The sequence below is a fragment of the Anolis carolinensis genome, chromosome 2 (assembly GCF_035594765.1).
Source record: "Anolis carolinensis isolate JA03-04 chromosome 2, rAnoCar3.1.pri, whole genome shotgun sequence".
Classification (NCBI taxonomy): domain Eukaryota; kingdom Metazoa; phylum Chordata; class Lepidosauria; order Squamata; family Dactyloidae; genus Anolis; species Anolis carolinensis.
Genome location: NC_085842.1, coordinates 148,633,085 through 148,647,767, shown reverse-complemented (window position 1 = coordinate 148,647,767; position 14,683 = coordinate 148,633,085). Strand labels below are relative to the sequence as shown.

At 42.6% G+C, this 14,683-nt stretch overlaps 1 protein-coding gene across 4 annotated transcripts in view; it reads right to left on the bottom strand.

The window, feature by feature from the left end:
• The window catches only part of rnf213 (ring finger protein 213), a 164,878-nt gene that overhangs the window by 123,818 nt on the left and 26,377 nt on the right, over positions 1–14,683 (bottom strand). For 3 of the 4 annotated variants that reach the window (XM_062970800.1, XM_062970802.1, XM_062970803.1), the window contains 3 exons: positions 11,751–11,947; positions 10,761–11,047; positions 5,558–5,814 (listed from right to left, as the gene is read on the bottom strand). In XM_062970800.1, the coding sequence (XP_062826870.1) occupies positions 5,558–5,814; positions 10,761–11,047; positions 11,751–11,947 (741 nt within the window). The remainder of the gene's footprint in view (positions 1–5,557; positions 5,815–10,760; positions 11,048–11,750; positions 11,948–14,683) is intronic. The other variant, XM_062970801.1, reaches the window with a different exon arrangement.

Sequence of the window (14,683 nt, the reverse complement as noted above, 5' to 3'; positions counted from 1 at the left end):
GCAACTCAAATGGCATCTTGCTTCTCACCAAATGCGGACAGCACAACCTTGTCATCACAAACACGCTCTTCCGCCAGAAAAACAAGCTCAAGACATCATGGAAGCACCCTCGGTCAAAGCATTGGCACCTCTTGGACTACGTTATTACATGTGCCAGAGACCGCCGCGATGTGCTTCTCACAAGAGCCATGACAGGTGCCGATGACTGCTAGACAGACCACAGGTTAATCCGATCCACGATGGCTATCAAGATCGTCTCCAAACGCAGACTTCAAGGAAGAAAAACAAGGCGTAAAATGAATACCCAAGCCCTTCAGGAGCCCTCCAAACGAGCCCTTCTCCAAACAACACTCAAGGATCATCTACCCACAGAACACCCCGAAAATGTTGAGGAACATTGGAACAAACTGAAGACCTCCACCATCACAGCCTGCGAAGAAACCATTGGATACCAAACTAAGAAACATCAAGACTTGTTTGATGATAACGACAAAGAGATCCAACAGCTAATTGATAACAAAAGGAAAGCCTTCCAAACATGGCAGAGAAACACCAACTGTGCTGCCAAGAAAAAGATCTATGCCAGTGCAAAAGCTGAGGTCCAAAGAAGGACCAGAGAACTCAAGAACATCTGGTGGACAAAGAAGGCTGAAGAAATCCAACACCTTGCAGATACCCATGACGCTCAGGGATTTTTCAAAGCCACAAAGATCATTTATGGACCAAGAAACCATGGCATACAGCCCCTACGCTCATCAGATGGAACCAAAATTCTGAAGGACAAAACATCAATTGCACTACGTTGGAAAGAGCACTACCAGAACCTGCTGAATCGCAGCTCCAATGTGGCCGAAGAGACCCTCTCACAAATTCCGCAACAACAAACCAGGGATGAGATTGCAGCACTGCCTAGTTTGGAAGAAGTCAGCAATGCCATCAGCCAACAAAAAAACAACAAAGCCAGCGGACCTGATGGGATTCCTGCTGAAATCTTCAAAGAGGGTGGACCTGAGCTGATACAACAACTCCACCAGCTCATTGAAAAGGTGTGGGTGACTGAGAAAATCCCAGCAGACTTCAAGGATGCCACCATCATCACCCTTTTCAAGAAAGGGGACAGAACACACTGCGGGAACTATCGTGGTATCTCCCTTCTAACCTCCACCGGGAAAATCCTCGCAAGAATCCTTGCAAACCGCCTTCTCCCTGTTTCAGAAGACACCCTCACAGAATCCCAGAATGGCTTCCGCCCCTCCAGAGGAACAGTGGACATGATCTTCACTGCACGACAGCTCCAAGAAAAATGCAGGGAACAAAACCAATCTCTGTACATGGCATTCATTGACCTTGCAAAGGCATTCGACACAGTGAATCACAGTGCTCTCTGGACCATCCTCTAAAAAATCGGGTGCCCTGACAAATTTGTGAACATTCTGTGGCTCCTCCATGATGACATGATCGCAACAGTCTTGGACAGCAACGGCTCCCAAAGTGACCCATTTAAGGTGGAATCAGGTGTCAAGCAGGGATGTGTTATTGCCCCTACTTTATTCTCCATCTTCATCGCTATGTTACTTCACCTTGTTGATGGGAAGCTTCCCACCGGAGTGGAAATCATCTATCGGACAGATGGCAAGCTATTTACCGTATTTTTCGGTTTATAAGACGCACTTTTCCCCCCCAAAAAATAGAGGGAAAAAGTCATCGCGTCTTATAAATGCGACACAAAAGGTGGGGCGATGGGTCCAGCACGAAAGGCACGCCGGGTGGCCTGAAAGAGCGGCCCGGAGGAAGAGAAGGACGAGGCAGGAGGGCCAGAGGAGCCCGAGGAGGAGGAGGCGCCGTGCCCGCCATCGGGCCCGCCCAGAGCCTGCTCTCCCAGGCGGCAGCGGCAAGGAGGAGGAGGAGAAGGACGAGGCAGGAGGGCCAGAGGAGCCCAAGGAGGAGGAGGAGGCGGTACCATGCCCGCCATCGGGCCCGCCTGGAGCCTGCTCTCCCAGGCGGCGGCGGCGAGGAGGAGGAGGGGAAGGACGAGGCAGGAGGGCCAGAGGAGCCCGAGGAGGAGGAGGAGGAGGTGCCGTGCCCGCCATCGGGCCCGCCCGGAGCCTGCTCTCCCAGGCGGCGGCGGCGAGGAGGAGGAGGGGAAGGACAAGGCAGGAGGGCCAGAGGAGCCCGAGGAGGAGGAGGAGGAGGAGGTGCCGTGCCCGCCATCGGGCCCGCCCGGAGCCTGCTCTCCCAGGCGGCGGCGGCGAGGAGGAGGAGGAGGAGGAGGAAGAGGCGGGCGCCCTCCGCACGGCCAAGATGATTGTGCGAGCGGCCCATCCTCGACCGCTTCCTCCTCAAGGTCTTCTTCAAATTATTTTTCCTCTGAGAACTAGGTGCGTCTTATCATCAGGTGCGTGCTATAAACCGAAAAATACGGTAACCTCAGCAGACAGAAAGCCAAAACCAAGGCCACCACAACATCTGTTATAGTACTCCAATATGCTGATGACAACGTAGTCTGTGCGCATTCAGAAGAAGACCTACAAGTCACTCTAAACACCTTCGCAGAAGCATACGAGAAGCTCGGCCTCTCACTGAACATCGAGAAAACCAAAGTGCTCTTCCAACAGGCATCAGCTAATCCCTCTGCAAAGCCAGGAATACAGCTTAACGGTGTAACATTAGAAAACGTTGACCATTTCCGCTACCTTGGCAGCCACCTCTCCACAAAAGTCAACATCGACACTGAAATACAACACCGCCTGAGCTCTGCGAGTGCAGAATTTTTCCGTATGAAGCAGAGTGTTTGATGACCGGGACATCCGTAGAGATACCAAGGTGCTTGTTTACAAAGCCATTGTCCTCCCAACCCTGCTCTACGCCTGCGAAACGTGGACTGTCTACAGACGTCACACCAAACTCCTGGAGCGTTTCCATCAGCGTTGCCTCAGGAAAATCCTGCAAATCTCTTGGGAAGACAGGCGGACAAATGTCAGCGTGCTGGAAGAAGCAAAGACCACCAGCATTGAAGCGATGCTCCTACGCCATCAACTCCGCTGGACTGGCCACGTTGTCCGAATGCCCGATCACCGTCTCCCAAAGCAGTTGCTCTACTCTGAACTCAAGAACGGGAAACGTAATGTTGGTGGGCAGGAAAAGAGATTTAAAGATGGGCTCAAAGCCAACCTTAAAAACTGTGGCATAGACACTGAGAACTTGGAAGCCCTGGCCCTTGAGTGCTCTAACTGGAGATCAGCTGTGACCAGCAGTGCTGCGGAGTTCGAAGAGGCACGAACGGAGGGCTTAAGGGAGAAACATGCCAAGAGGAAGGAGCATCAAGCTAACCCCGACCGGGACCGCCTTCCACCTGGAAACCGATGTCCACACTGCGGGAGAATATGCGGGTCAAGAATAGGTCTCTTCAGCCACCTAAGAACCCACCCCCAAGACACCAGGGATGGAAGACAATCGTCCTCGAGCTACGAGGGATCGCCTAAGTGAAAGTGAAGTAAGTAAAGTCTACTCTTGGAAGACAATCATACTTGGCCTATGATGATGAGGAGGAGGAGGAGGAGGAGGAAAATTGGCCTATATGCTACATTGGGGAAGATCTGAAATATCAGCCCTATTTTATCCCCTAAGTGAAGAAAGGTGCTGGAATGAACCTTATAACAGAGCAGAAAGGTAAACAGATAACAATCCAGACTAAAGGTTCCACTGGGACTCAGCACTGCTTTAAGTTCAGGCTACTCACAGCACTGGTCAATATAGAAAAAGTTTATTTTAAGCATCAATATTTTATAGAACTTCAGAGTTATGCAGACAATGCCAAAGTATGCATGAACGATGCCTAATGCTCATGTAGTGATTCTTATTTGAGATGTATGTGACCAGTATAGAACATATCAGAAATTTGTTTGTTGATGGGCAAGTTTCTAGAGTCTGGCACTATATATCATCATAACTTCTTGTTGTTGGCTCTAGGCACGTAATATTTTCATTACAGAAATTCTACCATAGCAGAAGTGACGGAGCTGAGCAAACTATACAAGCCATACCAGAAACCCCAAAAGCTTCATGATTACAGAAGGAATAAACCCAGCTAGGCACTCTTATCAGGAGAGAAGGCAGTCATCCTTACAAGAATGCACAGGAATGTGATGACTCATGGGCCATGTAGTCCCGTTCCTGGTACTATTGAGGCAGATGAAGAGGAAAACTTGGGTTTCCCACCGCTTCAGCCAGAAGTGGAGCCCTTGCACCTGCAAGATGTTTGCCCACTAGAAGTCAGCCAAACAAGCCTTGAGCAGAAATCTCCCCCATTTTCTCGCCGGGATTATTATAATCAAGATAGGGGCGCTCGAGAGGCGACTCGCCGGAGCGCCAGGATAGCTGCCAGACAATTAGCTGATTAAGTCTGTTTCCCTTGGGAAACTTTAAGGAGTCATGCATCTGGACACAGTTTAGGTTTCGTTTCTTGTTCCCCAGAGAAAGTGTTCCTTGGCGGGAAAACAAGATCCTATATAGGTGTTTGCCCGCAAAGGAATCCTTGCGGAGTCAATTCGTCAGCTTGAGGAGTGAGATCGTGTGTAGACTTCGTACTCCAGTTCCCAGATCCCGGATCAAGTTTCCAGCCCAGCCTTGTACCATGGACTTCTATGGACTCAGTTCTTGATTCATGTTTGCCTTGCTTCAAGTGTGATCTTGCCAAGTTTCAAGTCTTGCCTTGCCTTGCGTTTTAAACCACGGACCTTGCTTCTCAGATTCAAGCCTCGTTTTCCAGTTTCCTTCAGATTTACCTTAAGCCTCAAAGACTATGGACAGTTCCCCACACTATTGCTTGCCAAATAGTGTGTGTTTCGGTGGAGTGGATTATAACTTTGGACTTTAATATCACATATTGGACATTGTTTTCCTGGACTATATTTGACCTTTCCTGAAAGGTCTACTCCTGAACTATATTCTACACTTGTTTTTACTGACTTTATATATTCCTTTAATAAAGATATTAGATAGATTCTGGTCTCTGCGCATGGTTATTGGTGCTCTGCAGCCTGGGTCCTGACAAGAAAGAGGTGACATTTAGACACTTTCATTTTTGGTTAAATTGGTGGCACCTCCCAAATATAGCAGTATCAATGTGTTGAAATCTTCCACAGCAACAATTGTGTGATCCTCCATATGATGCTGCCCTGCTACTCCCAGAATTCTTTAGCATTGACCATTTTGCCTAAAGGCTACTATAACCTGGCAGTCCAACCTCCATCTCAATTGCAACTGGCCTGGTCTCTGAGGGAAAGAACTAGAGAAGGTTCTCAACCTGTGGGTCCCCAGATGTTTTGGCCTTCAACTACCAGGAATCCTAACATCTGGTAAACTGGTTGGGACTTCTGGGAGTTGTAGGCAAAAACACCAGGGGCCCTACAGGTTGGGAACACCTGAACTAGAGGTTTCTGGTGTGTTTATTCCCCCTTCCCCCACTTGGGTTATACCTCAATTAGACTGTAAGCCTGAAAGTCTTAATCACTGAAGAGCAAGGTATATAGACTCTACATACATATTGCATACATACCATAGAGACTCTGGAAACACCTCTTTAAGAAAATTCATTTCATTCACTACATCTGCTGGTGATTTCTCCAAACAAAGAAGGTTGCATAAATTTATCAAGTCATCTTTTGAGGTTGGAAGGGAGTAGCTTTTTCCTAGATGAAGGAAGATCAATGCTAGGCCCAGTTTATTTTGTGCTGCAATGTTGCCATTTGCACTGTTCTGATTTAGAAGGGGGTGGGCTACTTCTTTCATATATTTTTGAATTAAATTCTTTATCTAAAGAAAGAGAAAGAAGAAGTATGGAAAGTAACTCCACAGATGATGATGATGATGATGATGATGATGAATTATGCTGATAACATGCCCTTTCCCCATTCTGGGATTCAAGAGGGCTTACAAAAATTAAAAGTCATACATCTAAAAACATTTTAAGTAAACATATCATACATATGTTCAAACTATAATTCAATAATATAATTAAAAACAGTTGAAAGTACAGTAGACTCTCACTTATCCAAGCTAAATGGGCCGGCAGAACATTGGATAAGCGAATATCTTGGATAATAAGGAGAGATTAAGGAAAAGCCTATTAAACATCAAATTAGGTTATGATTTTACAAATTAAGCACCAAAACATCATGTTATACAACAAATTTGACAGAAAAAGTAGTACAATACGCAGTAATGTTATGTTGTAATTACTGTATTTACTAATTTAGCACCAAAATATCATGATATATTGAAAACATTGACTGCAAAAATGGCTTGGATAATCCAGAAACTTGGATAAGCGAGGCTTGGATAAGTGAGACTCTACTGTATAACCATTAAAAATAAAACAACATATATTGTATAAACAGAGTAACATGTTTCAAAAGACCCTGGCCCAGCCATCAAAGCTCTATCAGAACAAAATGGCATCCACCTGCTTAAGGAAGGACAACAAGGAGGATGCCAGTATAACCTAGGGCTAGAGAATGATTTAGCCAACCAAATGGCCTACTTCCATGTTCCCAGCAGATCTACCTAAGAGGCTGGTCAGACAAATAGAAGAACTATCCCAGGCAATCTCAAAACTGGCACATTCATGTAGGAGAATAAAATTCTTCAGAAAACCTGGCTTTGGTCACATAGCACCTTTTATGTTATAACCAACAATTGTGCCTGGAAACAGGCAGTCAGTGAAGCTATTGAAAGAAAGGGAGTTGTGTGATCCCTGCACTAATCTCAGGCCTCATGTACACTACCATATAATGCAGTTTCAATAATGCAGTTCAACTGCATTAACTGCACTATATGAGGCTACATTGCCATATAATGCAGTTCAATGCAGTTAAACTGTATTATAAAATTGCATTATATGGCTGTGTAGATGGTGCCTTCGTTAGCAATCTGGCTGCAGCTCTTTCAATTAGCTGAAGTTTCCGAGCACTTTTCAAAGGCAGTCCCACATTCAGTGCATCACAACAATTTAATCAGAATGTAACTAAGGAATGTGCCAGATCTTACATCTCAGGGAACAGGTAAGGTTAGCACAGAAACCTGAACTCTTGGTCACTGCTAAGATCAGAGCTTTCAGAGGCTCACAGCTGAATCCAAAGAACATGTTTACTTATTTATTGTGGGCCTAAAATCAACTTCCAAAAACAATACATTTAAATATTTATACAATTTAAAATAATTTAAAATCACATTATATAAATTTTAAAATCAATCTATATCTATATCTATATCCATAATAAAAGTGAAAACCCGTATGTGTATATGTGGCACAGGTGTCTGCTCACACAGACAGCCTCGGGCCTCCACAAACAGGCTACAGTTCCCAGTGCTGAGGAGCCAGGAAGTCACTCTTTTCCACTGACATTGCGGTTACAGCGAGCTCCATGAACATGTAGCCAAAACCCTCCCAGTGTCCTCCCCAAACACTACAGCCCACCACCCAAGGAATGCTTTCATTTGGGGACCAAAACAGTATATTGGACAAGTTTGGGGGAAAGGGAGTTATAGTTCACTTGCATCCAGAGGAACAGTGACCCCCACCGACAATGGACAGGACCAAACTTTGCACAGAGAAGCCTCATGACCAACTGAAAATACTGCAGGGATTTGTGGGAATGGGCCTTGATTTTGGAAGTTGTAGTTCACCTGCATCCAAAGAGCACTAAACCCAGCCAACGATGGATCTGGATCAAACTTGGCACACAGACTCTACATAGCCTGCTGTGGATACTGACAGATGTTTTGAGACAACTGCCCCTGGAATCTGAGAGTTGTAGCAGTTCATCCCCATTCAGAGAGCACTGCAGCCAGGTGATGACCAGCCAACGACAGATCTGGATCACATTTGGTACACAGACCCAAAATGTCCAACTTTGAATACTGGGGAGGACTGACCCACGATTCTGGGAATTATAGTTCACCCACTCCAAACTGAGAATACCTAACAATCCAAGACAAAAAATGCTTTTATCAAATAACCCTGGCATTGCCAGGTTCCCAAGCTAGTTAAAAATAAAATTTGAAAGATAAACATGCCCAATAAAACATCTCCTTGCCTATGCATTAAAAGCTTGCTTAAATAAAAATGTCTTCACCTGGCAGTGAAGGAAAGGAAAGAGGGAAGGGGGCCAACCTAGCCCCCTATGGAAAAACATTCAAAAGGGTAAAAGGAACCACTGAGAAGGATCTCTTCTGTCCTCATCAAACAAGCCTGATAGTAAGATCGAAAGAAAGCCTTCCCCTGAAGATCTTGGTGTCCTGGCACATTCATATTGGGAAGTAGCATTTCTGAAATAATCTGGACCCAAGATGCATAAACCTGCACCTTCAGAGTCTAGTCTGCGCAGGTTGAATCACTATACTCTGATCTGCCTTTCGATTGACCAGAAGCACCTCTGGCTTTGCTTGAATTGAGCTCAATCTGTTTGCCCACAATCAGTCCTTTTACTGATGATGGGCACCGATTTAGAATAAAGACAATTTCCTCAGACCAAGATGAAAAGGCCTAGTAGAGTTGTCATCTGCATACTGATGGCACTGGCGACCAAACATCTGGATACCCTCAACCAGAGGTTTTATTTATTTAGGATATTTCTGCCCCACCTTTCTCTGCAATGTGGACCCAATGTGGCTTACAATAACAGTATACCAGTCAATAAAATCCTTCAATCAGGTTTCATAAATAGAATGGGAAACAAAACTGAAGCCATTGACAAGGGCTTGAGTAGATTCACATCTCCATTGCTTCATTCATTTCCTCACTACCAGCTCTCTAGAAAATGAGGTGGTCATTCAGCTCCACTCCACAAGAAGTAATGCTCAGAATTAAGTCCTGTGCCCTTCACTTCCCCAACCCAGAGGAGCACCATAACTGCCTATAAAGAAAGCACATGTCAAAGACCTGGCCTTAGAATCTCACCATCTAATAGTCAATGGCAGTTCGAAGTAGTATACAGCAATCAGTTCAACAAGCATACAAATAGTCCAAAGTTTTTTTCCAAGGATCAAAGCCAAGCAATATCACCCACTGACGTTGTAGTCCAAAACAGTCCAATCACCAAAGTCAAGGTCAAATCAAAGAGTTCAACAGCCATTCGAGCTATAGCCATCCCACAACATTGCTTCCAGCAACTACCAAATCTAGCCTCCAGCTATTTATACCACTTTCACAAGTCCTCTCTTCTGTCAACCCTCCTCTGAACCAATCAATTAGATCAGTTGAATGGCATTTGTGCTTAATTGAAGCCTAGCTATAATGCTTAACTCCTGCTATGTTTCCTGAAGCTCTTTATACTGCCTTAACTCTGCATCCCTACTTCCCAGAGGCTTCTGGTCCTGCTCTACAGGGGTAGATTCCTCACTGTCAGGCTGCTGCTCTCTGCTTGCCTGACTCAGATGTTGGGTGAAGAAACTCTTCGTCTTTATCCTCATCACAAGCCCTGACAGCAAGGAACTCTCTCAAAACCATCAGGAAACTATCTAGATACACAAGTCTCCTAGGGCAGAATAGTCTGCTACCACTCCAGAAGCTGCGTTCCAAACAATCTAAAACCTAGTAGGTAGTGCCTAGTAGGTAGTGATTAGCATAAACTACAAGAGAACCAAGGACAGTCATTCCACTCCAAGATCACCATCATCCTAACCCTGCACGAAAGGTTTGGGCAGTATTCAGTATCATGACTGGGTCCATATAACACTTGGAACAGAGTGTGGCCATGCACTATGAAGTCCTGATATGAAGACCTGTGCCATAAGATGAATAATGTATTTATACAGTTTAAACTGGATAGTGATAGCAAACAAGATGATGATAAAATTATTTTATATCTTCTACTATTGGACCAAAGGGCATGACATTTTTTAAAGTACTGAATCTATCCATGGGCATACTCCATAGGCATATTTAGATCTATTTATTCAGCATGTGCATAAGAATAGTAAGCAAATCTAACTGAAGTATTAAAAAAGAGATTTGATTGTAACTATAGTATAAACAGTATATGGGGCCTCGGTGGTTCATAGGGTTAAACTACTGAACAGCTGAACTTGCTGACCGGAAGGTCGGTGGTTCGAATTCACAGGATGAGGTGAGCTTCCATTGATAACCCCCGTTTCTACCAATCTAGCAGTTTGAAAACATGCAAATGTGAGTAAATAGGTATCGCTCCAGCAAGAAGGTAACGGAACTCTATGTAGTCACATCGACCACATCACCTTGGAGATGTCTACGGACAACGCTGGCTCTTTGGCTTAGAAAAGGAGATGAGCACCAACTAGACTTAATGTCAAGGGGAAACCTGTACTTTAACAGTATAAAGTTAAAGATATAGAATATAACTCAGTGTCATTTCTGAAGCAGCAGCCCCAAAAAGAAGTGCAGAGGAGTCTAGGCTTGCGAAGGAATAGCATCCCAAGATTTAAGCACACCAAGGAGAAATTTATACCACATCTCTAACATGATGCAGCTCTATATTTGTGGAAAATAGCATTGTCTCATAGTGTTACTAAAATGAGACCATTGTAGAAGAATCCACACATCTACACAGTCCAGATTTTCCATTTTATCCACCTCCATGGTGAAATAGAAGTATTGTGACCAAAATCTTCAGTCATCAGTTCTAGCTCAGGTGCAGCGAGTTCAGCAACAGCAATGAAATGGAAAGAATGCAGTTCATTTTGGTTATGATATTTCAGGTACTGGTAACATGGAATTACAATACCTCATTTTCTCTAAATGGTAGCTCTTTCCATTCTTTTGGATGCACCTCATGTACCATTGGTCTTTTATTCACAAAGTAAAACTGACTGAATTGCTTGAGAAAATTATTGACATTAAGAGAAGTCCACGGATTTAGAACACTGAAGAGGTTATGAAGCATTTCTTTTGCTGCAAGTTCTTTTCCTTTCACAATTTTGTTTTCTGGGTTTGTAAAATAGTTCTTGACGTTCTGAAGTATAGTATCAGGGGATTTAGCACATACAATATCATCATACTGATGCCAATCTGCTAATGAAAAGAAATCGCTTTAGGTTTCACAGCACAGGTTTCAATCAATGTATTTCCTTCCTTGCCTGCTGCACAAAATGTACAGGAAGTGACCCTACTAGTATTGGCACTGTCTGCAGAAGTCAGATGGGAGGAAGACAAACCTCAACACCTTTCTTTCATAGAGAAATCTGAACAAAAAAGATGACTAACTTCTCTTTCTCAGGTGGGGCAAAGGAGATGCAGAAGGATATGAACATCATTCTAATTTGTAAGCCCACCCGCCCACTGTCTTCCATCATCATGAGATTTGGATATGAAGCTAGACCAATAGAGCCATCATGATCTCTGCAGATCTTTCTAGACTACACTTCTTGTAACTGCATCTGAGTATATAGCCAATTTCATCAGAAGATGCAATCTTCAGAAGATTGGGACTTCTGTATCACAGTTTGGCGGTAAATCCCACCTGAAGACACAGAGAGAGGCGTAGGGTACAGGCAAAATGTACTTAAAGGGATAGGTTCTAAAACATTCATAACTAGACATGTAAAAATTAAGGAGATTTTGATTCAAACTCTTCAGATTCTTCAACTTCTGGAGCTTATTCTAGATATATGCTACTTCTAGAAAGTCCTATTCAATATTTGGGCCTCTTTACTTACTATGTTTCTGCCCCAATACATTGTCTAATTAAACTCATTTACTAGAAATAATTCCTTACCTGTACCAGATAGATATTCTGAAGATATATGCAAACAGCGATTCACAATTGTTCCTTTTGGATGAGATTTGTAAATGAATTCATATTCTCCATTCTCTTCACGGTTAATATAGTATTTATAGGGAATACTTTTGTTTATATTGTTCTTATGAAGGGTTACACAGCCTTGAATGAGGTGACCATGCACACCAAGATCCCTGTTTTTTTTTTAAACACATAAGTACATGTGTATAAATTAGCAGCAAAGCAAGCTACAAATTTCTTGTAAAAACACACATTTTGGAACACTAACTTTGAAGAAAGCAGACATGTATATATGTATCTCTTTGCATCAGCTGGAGGACCTTCGCCACAATAACATGCTATGCTAGTTTTATGTATATGTATATATATGTATGTATATACACACACACACATATATATGTGTGTGTTTATATATGTATATATATATATATATTACAATAATATATAATTATAACATATTGTATATACATATAATAATCATAATATTATATTGTAATATGATATAATACTAATAATACAATATAATAATATTAACTATATATTATATTTTACATGTAATATTACTAATATTACAATATATTGATACAGTACAATATAGTAATTTATTACCAGTATTGTACTATGCTAATATAATATTGTATGAAAATTTAATATGTAAGCCGCTCTGAGTCCCCTTCGGGGTGAGAAGGGTGGCATATAAATTTAGCAAATAAATAAATAAATGTATAAAAAATGGAGATTAACCCTCTCTATTTAAACTTTTATTAGCTGGCTTTAAACTACATTTCTGTTAATATTTTCAGATCAGGTATGGAAGCATGCTCTACTGAAAAATCACTGACACAACTTGTTATTTATCATTGTTTCATGGGTCATGATCAAAATTGCTTATATATATATATATATACACACACACACACATACACACACACACACACACACACACACAGAGGGTTGAATGAAAAGTAATGCCTCCACCTTCGTAACTCCTCAATAGATGACAGTACTGGTATGCGGCAGTTACTGGCTTGTTCAGTAGACTCTACAGTTCCATTTGGCGGGAAGCCTTAGCATTAAACGGTTGTGTTGCTAAAGTGCAAAGTATGGAACCCTGCACAGACGGTCAGTCATTGCAACTTAAGCAATGTGCAGTCATTGAATTTTTGACAGCAGAAGGTGTCGCCCCAAAGGAGATTCATCAGAGAATGCAAGCTGTTCATGGTGATGGTGTTGATGTGAGTATTGTGAGTCGTTGGGTGAGTAAGTTTAAAGATGTTGAGGTGGGAACATCTGACTTGCGTGAGAAACAAAGAGTTGGACGTCCTGTGACAGCAACCACTGAGTTTCACAAGCAAAAGGTTGACAGATTGATTCAGGATGATCATCATATCACTCTGAGAGGAATTTCAAGCATAATCGATATTTTAAGAACGTGGGGTCACATTATTGCTTTGTTTGGCTATCGGAAGATCTGTGCACGATGGGTACCCAGGATGCCAACGCCTGAAATGAAAGTGCACAGACTTGAAATTTGCCAGGAACTCCTCTCGCATTACGAGAATGAAGGTGACGCCTTTCTTCATTCAATTGTGACAGGAGACAAAACGTGGGTACACCATTATGACCTGGAGATGAAGCGTCAGTCTATAGAATATCGACACAAAGACTTGTCCCAGAAAAAGAAATTCAAGACACAGCCTTCAGCTGGAAAAATCATCGCAACAGTGTTCTGGGATGCAGATGGTGCTATCCATGTTGATTTCCTTGAACGTGAAACAATAAATTCAAAGTTCACAACTCTGTGAACTTTGAAACGACAGCTAACAAGGGTCCGAAAGGAAAAGGGGAAATGTTTTCCTGCAGCATTACAATGCCAGACAACACACTTCACATGCCACCACAGCAGAACTTCAGAGACTGGATCTCACCACCATACGGCATCCTCCATACAGTTCAGATTTAGCACTGTCCGATTTCAATCTGTTTCTGATAATGAAAGAAGATCTCCGGGGACAACATTATGCTTCTGATGAAGACGTTGAGAGAACTGTGAGACGCTTGTTGCGGAAACAGAGTGTCGACTTCTTCTGTGACGGCTTCAGAAAACTTGTTCATTGTTGGCAGAAATGTATCAAATTGTATGGTATTATGTGGAAAAGTGAATAGTGGAAGTTAAAGAGCACATTCTAAGGATTATTTCTGTGTTTGATTTATTAAAATATTCCCATCCAAACCCAAGTAACAAAGGTGGAGGCATTACTTTTCATTCAACCCTCGTGTGTGCGTGCGTGTGTAATTTTTCCTTTAATACCTAACAAACCTGCATCAAAATATAGCAGTTTATCCTTAATGAACAGGATTGTTCCCCCTTAAAATTCTGGCAATCCAAAATACTCTTAGACAGAATTGTGCACTCCTTCACCAGTTCTCAATTTTTTCTTTTTAAAATGTCATCCAGCATTGAATGGCTACTGAGAATTTTCAGTAGATTAGTGAGGAGACCTCTGAACTTCTAAAAGGTTGGGTTTCCCCCAGAGTTTTCCCCAAATACCTCTTTTGGATTTAGTGTTCTGTGGCTTCATTTCTACTAACACTAGCCATTTATTTGACTATGAGACCAGATAAGAAATGAGCACCAAATAAGTATAAACAAGGCTTTGAGTATGCTAGTGGTTGGCAGTTTTGGCACTCTAGAAGTAACACAATGTCAGTGACAATAACCATACTACCTGATTTTTTTATTTTTTCAGGTTTGAGAATTGGTAGAACTTTTGGACATCAGTGAAGTAAACCGGTGCATTTGTAGCTGTTGGAGGTGGTTTTAGTTGGCTTTATAATAAAAATCATCCAAATGTAACACAAAAATGGGTTTTGTTTATTTTGGTATGGGGTCTTTGGTGAGTTCTTGG